Below are 9,769 nucleotides of genomic sequence, written 5' to 3' on the forward strand. Positions count from 1 at the left end.
CAGTTGTTTTATTTTATCATTAATAATATCCTGATAAATTGACAAAAAAATTCAAGCTGATGGTGTTGTTATTGAGTAGCCTAATAGATTGTGTATCATTGTGTACCCTTACAAATACTAATATGGCATAACCAAATAATGTGTCATGGTACAGTGTTATCAGATTGTTAATGGTTCACTATATTCAATTTTCATCATGTGTCATTGTTTAAATTGTTGGTTGTTAGCGTAATAACCTTGAAACAATTGTATGTTGTTTTAAAATTCATTACTTTATTGACAGTCAACCACAATATACATAGTGTACCACAATATACAAGTTTTAAAGCAATAGATTTAATATCTTTGGGAACACTATGTTTGGTAGTGTTAACATTTTTTAGAAATTTACATTAAAAAATGATCACCCGCAGTGCTTTCTCTTAAAAAGCTTATTTACAGAAAGGGAGGGGATATGACAACAGAGACGTGTCTTTTTTAAAAATGGGCCAATACATGTTTAATTTTGTTTTTAAATGTCTTGTACATTTTGTTTCTGCACTTTTTTGTAAGTAAGCATTCGGTGAGATCCTAAATGTAAATATATGTGGGCACATTGTAATTTACTAATATAACAGTGCATTGTTCAGACAAGACAAAGCAAAAAACTAATAGACGAGTCTTATTGAATACTGATTAATTAAAAATGAATTTCCCATTCACTAGGCTGGATAGGTAGTTAAAGGGGTCATGACATGAGAAACCAAATTTGCCTTGATCTTTTGGTATATAAGAGGTCTTTGTACCATTAAAACGTCCTGCAAGTTTCATAGCTTAAGACTTCCTCCCCATTATAAACGAATCATTTATTTAATCAAGCTCTAAATACAGCTCGTTCTGGATCCATGGTAAGAAGTGACGTCACGGTACGAAGTGACGTACCAGCGTTTGCATACGACCGCCTCCAGGCACAAGACAACTACGCTTAAAGCGCAAGACATTTACGCTCATTTCGTATCGTTGTCGCGCCCGCGCGTCTCACAAGTGTTCAGTCGACGGACAGCGAGTGGGTCTGTGTACAGGGAAATTACGATGCCACGCAGATGTGCTGTTCCTGGCTGTGGACAAACAACATCTTTGAATACGCTGCGAAAGATCCAGACGTCAGGGAAAAATGGATGCACTTTATTTTTTGCGGACGTCCCAGTCACGGCAGTGTTAATGTAAGTGTTTGCTCTATACATTATAAGGATGACTGTTTTGATAAAAAATCCCAATATGATGCTGGCTTTGCTAGAAAACTGTTGCTCAAAGATAAGTCAGTGCTGACTATTCTGGGCTCAAAACGACGTTGCAAACTTACTTTTTATTACTGGCTAATATAAACACATTTGTATAAGAGAATCTTGAAAATATGTCGCCTGTCTAGTACGTTAGGCCTACATGTGATAGAAAATTAAAAATGTTGCCTTTGTCAATGCTGCATCTTCAAATATGGCCTGTGCATGCATTTTTGTCCGTGGTACACCCTATCATTTCATTGGAATTAGTTAAATAATGTTAAACTGTTAGCAAATTAAGCTATAGGATAATTAGGCAACAATAATCCGTTTTCAAGTGTCTCGGGTTACAATTTTTTTATTAATTCAAAATAGTTTCACTTTGCATGTGGACACGGGCTGATCCAGTCTTCGTTGTTGTGGTGATGGTTCATTTTCCTCTGATTCCTCCTCTGATTCCGGCTCAAACATAATAAGGTTTTATCATTGCAAGAGCCATCGCTTCGCATGCATCACCCGCTACTAAACAGTTGCGCCGAATCCGCAAATGTTCTGGCTGGGGGCGTTAATAATTGATGCATAGGCACTGATGTTAGCCAATCATAACAGTGGGCGTTAACACTGAACTCTTAAAGGGGAAACACCCCCAAAACAGACTGTTTGAATCAGAGGATGAGAAACAGGGTGGGAAAAGGTCATAAATCACTACATTTTAAAAGTTTTTTGTAAAAAAACTATAGTAATACTATAATTACACCTAAGGGAACATAATAATAAAATAAAAAAACCCATGTCATGACCCCTTTAATCTGAGTGCTTCTCAAGTACACTTTGCAGTAGGCAGACAAAAATGCATGCTGGAAGAGGGCACAAGGATTTCTGTGAATATAGGGCGGTATCCTGGTGGTAAAGGTGGGGTGCTCTGCTCCAGAAAATCTAGTATTGACTTCCGCACATCTTTGGGCACATCTCCTCTTACATCCAACAGGGCAGAGACATGCTCCTCACTGAAAAAAACACACTTTATAAGTTCATATAATCTCTTGGCATTGAGATCAATTGGGAATGCTTGGTTTGAAAACTCACTTAATATCAGGGTACTTGGCTACCAGTCCAGAAATCTCCAGTATTAGCATGACTGGGTCTTTCACATTGATTATGTCAGCCAGTGCAAGTATCAAAGCTGTGGGATTCACCTCGCCTATTGTCCCATCAATCTCCTTTAAACGTAAAAACAGCATTACAGCAGTGAAATAGTCAAAGTCATTTATTTTCCACAAACATATAATTGGCTAACACGTTCTTGTATTGTTCCTAGAGGTCTGCTATCTGACCAGAGCCTGATGAGATCCAATGAATTGTCGAATTCAGGTCAGTTTCTCATGAATAATTTAGGTTTGTGTCAGATTCGGGTTTGCAATTAATTCATATTGTGTAATGTTTTAAAAAATTTGACTTTTTGTAAGCATTTATGTTTCATCTTTGAGTCAAATCTGAATCTGTGTGTCTGGGTCTACTTGATAAGAAATATAAACAGAAGAGCTTTTCACACTTTAAAATAGTTAACCCCGGACCATTCTAAACCCTAGGTAAACAGAATCCTGGGTTATATTTTTTATGTGTTACACTGCTCCTACTTTACCTGGGGTTAACAATAATCCTGGGTGTTCCATAAACTGAAATTTCACACTGTAGGCCTAGATTTCTAAACCCATGGGTTAACGTTCTTATTTGCCTATCTGTGGTGTCAGACTGGACAAATATAGCATGTGACCTGTTTACATAAATGCTCTAGCATTGTATGTTCTCTTATATTGCCATCTGAGAAAAAAAAAGCTAATTTGGGTCAGGTTCGGCCAAATTTGCCAATACTTGTTGGCTTGGGCCAGATCAGGTCATACAGTCCCGATTACGAGGTTGAGTTTGAAACCATTGCAGACTTCTAAATGCTCCTAAAGCACAAAATACCCAAATAAATTAATGTAAATGGGCTTTCACCATGCTTTGAAGGTGGTCCCTCAGCTGCTGAGCATCCTGTGACATTCGCTGGACCAATTGATTTCGCTCATCATTACTTTTGCAGACTAGTCTCTTCTGCATCAGTGCTCGAACATACTCAACAACAGTTAGCCATTGACATTCCTCCTTTAGCCTCTGTAGTATGACCACAAAATGTTAATTGGTATAAAATATACACTCATTTTATTGTGTGGTCTATGTAATTTCTGATGCCTGGTGTAAATACTAACCTGGCGACAAGGTTGCCGCACTCTGTTGTAGAGTTCACAGTGATGTTCTAGAACCCCACACATATTTGAGGTTACATCTCCCTGGTCCAGCCAGGTACGAGACAGGAGCTCTTGTAGATGAGGTTGCAGCTCAAACAAGAGATGGTCCATGACTAAGCGACATGCCTTTCTCACAGCACGGTCCAGGGCAGCCAGAGGTCCAAGTGGAATGCGAGAATACCGGTTTGAAGGGAAGGAGCACAACTGCTGCTGCAGACATTCTGTGGAGGTTCTAGATGTACATTTAAATAAAATATTTAAATATACTGTTTATAAGCACCTCTAACACACCCAAAACTATTTGAAACACACATTTTCAAACAAACATCACACAAATACAGACATACTGTAAAAAGATACTTGTACATCATCTCACTTGAGGATGATGCAGTTGCTGATGCAGGCCAGCAGATAATGGAGGTAGAACTTGTTACTGTTTATGGTATGATCCCTGTGATGCTCCTTCCCAAATTCTATGATGGCATCTCGAAATCTGTTACAATACAGTGAGAAGAAAGTACAAAAATATGAATTAACAATTAGAATTATGATACCACTATTGCTAAACATACACACCGGCTGAGGAGATTCTCCATCTCATAAAGACCCATTTGGATTGTCTGGTCACGCAGAGCTTCACTTATCATCAAGGCCACCCGTGCATTTTCTTCTAGCATCTAATAACCCAGACATCAGAGCAGTTCATATATATATATCAGTGCTGATATCAGATAAAATCTTTCTCATTAGTTAAGTTTCCATCCGCCTATTTTATGCACATTTTGAGATATTGCAAAATAACGGTGGGTAGAAATGCCAAGATGCGCATACAGTTAATGCATAAGTTAAATTCACAACTTTGGATGGCAAAATTGCTTCTGTAAGATCTAGCCATTGCTGAAGTACCTGAGCAATGATGGTTGGAAGGCTGGTGTGGTAGCAGCCCTCATGGTCAATATCTGGTTCCTGGTCTCTCTGCCAGTCCGTCAGCTCTACCTCTAGAGCCTTGTGCATCCACTCTGAGACACTTTTCTACAAACAATCACAGTAAAACTTCTCAAGAACATGTGGCCTGTTAATCCAGACAAGACAAGGTAAATTATAAAAGTTTAGAGACTAAAACCCCAATCTGGCTCTTACCCGAACTTTTTGGACATATTTGTTCTGCAGCTGCTCAAGACCTTCCTGAGATATGAGAGGTCCCATGTCCTCAATGTCTAGCTCAGCTACAAGGGCTGGCTCACCCATCATCTCTGAGCTTAAAGAACACATTCTAATGTGTACAACTTTTCGGTTACTAATTGACCAAATTCACTTATAATCGAAAGCTTTACCTACCTGTTGTATATGTGCAGAACCCAGTTAAGAACAGCAAAGATTTCCCCACCCTCTAGCTCCCATCCACTAACCAGTCCAAGATGGGTCTGCAAGAACTGGTGGCAGGAGCGCAGGTAAGCTCTTGTTAAATGATAGTGAGTTGGAACACACTGTTCCAGAAAATGCCGAACTGTTGAAAGATCTCCCATGATGCAGTGCTGTAGTGCAGACAAGTGACTTGCAAGCCCTGGTCCTTGAGTGTGCAAGTAGGACACGCTACGGAAACGTGCTGACACTGCCTCCTCTATCACCTAACCAAATAGTTTGAACAGGTGCATATTACATTTAAATCACAAGCCTTTTTTACACTTTAAATTTAGTCGTGACATCATACAAACAACTTTTTCCTTTATTTCTACCAATAGGAAACTTAGTGCTTATCAAACCTTGAAGAAGCGGTCCCTCCAACAACGTGGTCTCCCAGGGGGCATAGGTGTGTTGTGTCCCAATGTTGACCTCCGCTCCTCCAGAAAGATGTGATCTAGTGCTTCTTCACGCTCCACTATCCGTACAGCTGACACAAAAGGTGTGGGGTTCTGATGAGAAAGCGTCAACCCACTCCCCACCACTGCCCAGAGCTCCTTGGCAAGGGCATCCACCAGGCATCCAACACCTGAGAAATAATTCCGCACCAACTCCTCATCCTCAGAGGTTAATCCTGTTCCAGATGATCCCCTGGGTCCCTGGAGCTGCAGCAGTACCTCATCCTGCCAGCGCTCTAGTTCCATTAGCCGAGCATGAGCTTCCAATAGTCTCCGAGACTCCACTAGCCTCTCTGTCTCTAGCACCATACTCCGCACTGACATGAAAGAGGAGACAAACAATCTCATATTACTTTGGCATTAACAAACCTCAGTACTTAAGTGGGTGATAGAGCTGTGTTATTATTTAGAAAGCTATAAACTTGTCAACTTTAATAGTGACTTTCTTGCTCTGCAAGATTCTTGCTCTGCCTTAACAGTAGTGGACCTAAAAACTAGACAAAGACATTTTACACTATACCCGCTATAGTGTCTGCAATTCAGTATGTCCTTCAGTGACTCATAAAAGCAAATTTGCTTGGCTAGAATCGCTTGCTTTCACATACTTTTATGTATTTGAGAATATTTGGCTTTTAGGCAAGTTGTCCAATCCTACTCCTGGAGGCCCACTGTCTTGAAGAGTTTAGCTCCAACCACAATCAAAGTAATCAAGGACTTCAGGATTACTGGACACTTCCAATCAGTTATGTTTTAGCATCTCCTAGACCAGGATTGGACACCCTTGCTCTGACATTCAATACTTAACTAAAATATCCATAGAGGGCATGCAGTTCACTGAAAAGGGCAGGAAATCACTAACCTTTATAGAGGCGTGGAAGGTTGCTAACTGCAGCAAAGAGCTGGCGGTGATTGACAGAAACATCCCGAAATGTCTCCAGTGTAGTTACTTGTTCAGAATTTTTCCTGGACTCCAAGTTGACCTTGTGCATGTCATGAGACACTTCTCTGAGCTCAGCTCGTGCTTCTCGCAATTGACCGAGACCCCAGTCAACACCTTCCAGGTAGGACTGTACAACTGACTTAAAAATGTAAATGAGCAGATTACTTTTCTTGCAGACATTTTTAGATCGGGTTTTTAGAGGCTTTCTAATTGAAAGTATCACTAATTACCTTTAACCTTGAATTAATCGACGCAGTTCGTTGACTCTCTCTTTTCCTGTATTGTCCAAGTCTCTCCAGATGCTCTGGACGACAAAAGACACCTGAGGCCCATTTCAGCGCAGCGCCCCGAGCCAAACACTCGGCTCTTTCCAGCTCTGGCCACACCTCAACTAAGACAAGGGCATCTTTCAGTCAAAATGGGGAAAAAAATACTTAGCCCATGTGATACAGAACCGTAATAACTATGCCCACAGCAGAGAAAATCCAATGTGAATTGTAAAGTTGTTCAGCTTCAGTGTTATGAAGTTATTGCTGATTGTGTAAGAGAATGCATACTTTTTTTTTGAAAGCCTTGTTTAACTTGCACAATGAAAGACTTTAACAGTATCTATATGTTCATGAGACACATTATTTAAACCAGCATAAGGCTACATCTAAAAGAGACTTTAGAGCAAACTTGGAAACTTCAGCAGATGAATTGATCTCTTCTCCTAAAAATGACTCAGCGGTGTTCTGATCGTTTTGAAGGCTGAAGTTTAAAAATTTCCATTTTGTAAGCCTCAATCCCATGGGTGCTCAAGAGCTGAAACACCCACGGGAAAGTATGTAAGAATACAATTACTGAAACACTTTCAGGGCAGAAACTGCATGTTTTTCCCCTCTCCATGATAAATGACAGAATCGTGCAAAACAGAGGTTCATAATTCAGTGACCAGTTGTAAGTGCTTGCCAGTTTACAGCTGTGGTCTATGTACAACTGACCATACACTTTTTCTCCGGCCTTTAGGCAGGTGACGTATCTTTTATTCACAACATTACAGTTTGATTTAAAGTTTGATTTGGAGCAAAAAGCCATTTGAAAATTTGAAATAAAGATACATTTATAATACTTTTTAATCCTTGAACAACACATAAAGCACAAAAAAGTATGTAATCTATTCAGCCATGATTTAATTACTTCATTAAGCTGTGTTGCTGTGCTGTCATTCACATTACCATGGTTACACTGACTTCTCTAATTGGTGTCCCTTTCTTCAGGATTGTGGATAATGTATTACTTCACCAGGAATTTGGCCAAAACCACAATGATTCATGACTTGTACAAGAACCATATACAATCACTTAAAAACCTCAGAGGTTATTGTAGGTATGTACTGAATGTTTTATACATTACTACTAAAACTAAATGTATTTATGGAGACCAAATCTTTGCTATTGTGCTTTATTTGGATATAAACTCTGTTCAGGTTCATTCCCTTTTTGACATCATTTTTGCATGGCAAATGTTAGATTTCGTATATGTTAAGTACTTTGTGCATTATGAATAGTTCTTGTTATTAATTTACTGTGGTGCTGAAATGCATCCCATTTGACCAAATTCAAGTCCTTCAACCCATAGTTTTATTTATATATATATATATATATATATAAGTCAAGCAGGCTATTATGGCTGGACGTTATGGGGGTAGGTGGAACCCAACATAATTCCCCTGGCAGAAACATATGCTGCTTATATTTCATTTAATGACTTGTCTTTCTTTCTCTTTTATGTAGATATACACTAGATCTCTCTACTAGTGCAACATTATGACTTTATAAACAAACACTTGCATAATGCATATCATCATTGCAAACAAACAGAAAGGATGTGTACCTTCATGATTGTCTCGGCCATTCGTGTCTCCGTCTGACATTTAGGCTTGTTGTTCCACCGTCCACCGTTCTGCCACTAAGGGACTGCCCTGCCCAGAGGGCCTGCTCAGTGTCGCCAGATAGAGCAATCAGCAGAGACGCAGAGAGTAACGAGGGGGAAGAAGAGAGAGGGTACATACCCACTTCACCGCCAGCCTTGCTCTCACACTCCCAGACACATCCTCTGCTCAGAGGCCGGCAGGAAGGGAAGGGAGGAAGGGAGAGAGCACAAGAGGGACGGAGGGAAAGCGGGCACTCCGCCCTCTAAATGATCCAGATGGTGAGTGTGGGGGTGGCCTTCGTGTGCAACAGTGCCTCTCTGTGTCTGAGGTAGTTATAATCCAATATGTTTCAGAGGAAGTGCTTGGGATAATCAAACAAAGGTTGTATGTGGTTTGACATAATCATTGGCGATCATTTGTATTGTTCCTTAAAGTTCTTACCAGTGTCTTGTGATCGCTCTCAGCTGCTGGTTGTAGAGCAAACATGAGAGGAATCTAAGTTCAGAGGCCCCTTAATGAATATGTTTATTTGGTTAAGTGTCGTGGCCTGTGACTTACCCCATGAGTGTGTTTACATCTCTCTCTGGATCCCCAGACCGGTCTCTACCAAACACAAACCCACACAAATATCACTAACTTAAGTATTAGTACACATAGCTGTTGATGAAGATGTGTTGAAATGGATTTTGATATGGAGTTTATTCAAAAATAGACTATAATTACTCAGCCCTCTGGAATGCTTCATTTTAACTGGTTAATTGTGGCTCTCTGCACTCTAAATTGTATAATTGACCGTAGTCCAAGGTAAACTGTTTCCTACACAACTATAGTTTAAAAGAATAGTTCACTTAAAATCTACTCTCCCTCAAGTTGTTTCAAACCTGCTGAACACCATTGACATCCATAGTATTTTTTTTTTTTTTTTTCTACGGAAGTCAATGGGGTACTTCAACTGTTTGGTTACCAACATTCTTCAAAATATCATCCTTTGTGTTCAGCAGAAGAAATACATTCATACAGGTTTGAAACAACTTGAGGGTGAGTAAATGATGACAGAATTTTCATTTTTAAGTGAACTATTCCTTTAATGTCTAGCTTTTCACTCCTTAGTCTCTTTCTCTTTTAACCCCATTTTAATGTCCATTGCTATTCATTTATTTGGTTTGCTGCAATATAATAAGCAGGATGTCATATCAGCTGGTCATTAGTGCTAAATAAACCCTTTCAGTGAGATACAAGCCTTGATCACCCTGCTTCTATTTATTTAGCTATAATGACTGACTATACAGTACTTTTTGCATCTAGCCGATTTTGATTGTTCTGTGCTTTTTGATAGTTTGCAAGCCTTCTAAAGCAAAATGCGAAGGCTACGTCTTTTATCGTTCTTCCGTAGCAGCAGTATGTGCTAAAAATAGCTGTGACTAGACTTTGTTGTCTTTGCAAGGCACCAATAACCAGAGGACCGAGACAGACTAACAGCTTTTCCGCTGAGGCTAATAGTTCCCTTT

General features: G+C 39.7%; 1 protein-coding gene and 1 long non-coding RNA gene across 2 annotated transcripts; one reads left to right on the top strand and one right to left on the bottom strand.

Moving 5' to 3' along the window:
* Positions 1-586: 586 nt before the first annotated feature.
* exoc3l1 (exocyst complex component 3-like 1) lies at positions 587-8,506 on the bottom strand. The gene is made up of 15 exons (XM_079604048.1): positions 8,400-8,506; positions 8,222-8,322; positions 6,577-6,752; positions 6,266-6,485; positions 5,311-5,723; positions 4,886-5,175; positions 4,688-4,805; positions 4,454-4,579; positions 4,124-4,224; positions 3,924-4,040; positions 3,509-3,779; positions 3,258-3,413; positions 2,346-2,479; positions 2,064-2,266; positions 587-718 (listed from the first exon to the last, which is right to left on the bottom strand). Exons 2-14 carry the CDS (start codon positions 8,259-8,261, stop codon positions 2,080-2,082), a joined length of 2,349 nt encoding a protein of 782 aa, XP_079460174.1. The 5' UTR covers positions 8,262-8,322; positions 8,400-8,506; the 3' UTR covers positions 587-718; positions 2,064-2,079.
* LOC306993892 lies at positions 5,077-6,953 on the top strand. The gene is made up of 3 exons (XR_013796560.1): positions 5,077-5,196; positions 5,290-6,467; positions 6,637-6,953. It is a non-coding gene; the product is annotated as an uncharacterized lncRNA (long non-coding RNA).
* Positions 8,507-9,769: the final 1,263 nt, after the last annotated feature.

This window comes from Phoxinus phoxinus, assembly GCF_949152265.1.
Source record: "Phoxinus phoxinus genome assembly, chromosome: 25".
In the NCBI taxonomy this organism is placed as follows: Eukaryota; Metazoa; Chordata; class Actinopteri; order Cypriniformes; family Leuciscidae; genus Phoxinus; species Phoxinus phoxinus.

What these genes read in the sequence shown, in the direction of transcription:
- exoc3l1 (XM_079604048.1), bottom strand. Translation starts at nt 8,261, where the DNA reads ATGTCAGACGGAGACACGAATGGCCGAGACAATCATGAAG. An exon ending in AGCAACTGCATCATCCTCAA is followed by an intron (nt 3,780 to 3,923) that starts GTGAGATGATGT and finishes ATGTACATCTAG; the next exon opens with AACCTCCACAGAATGTCTGC. An exon ending in TGCGGCAACCTTGTCGCCAG is followed by an intron (nt 3,414 to 3,508) that starts GTTAGTATTTAC and finishes GTCATACTACAG; the next exon opens with AGGCTAAAGGAGGAATGTCA.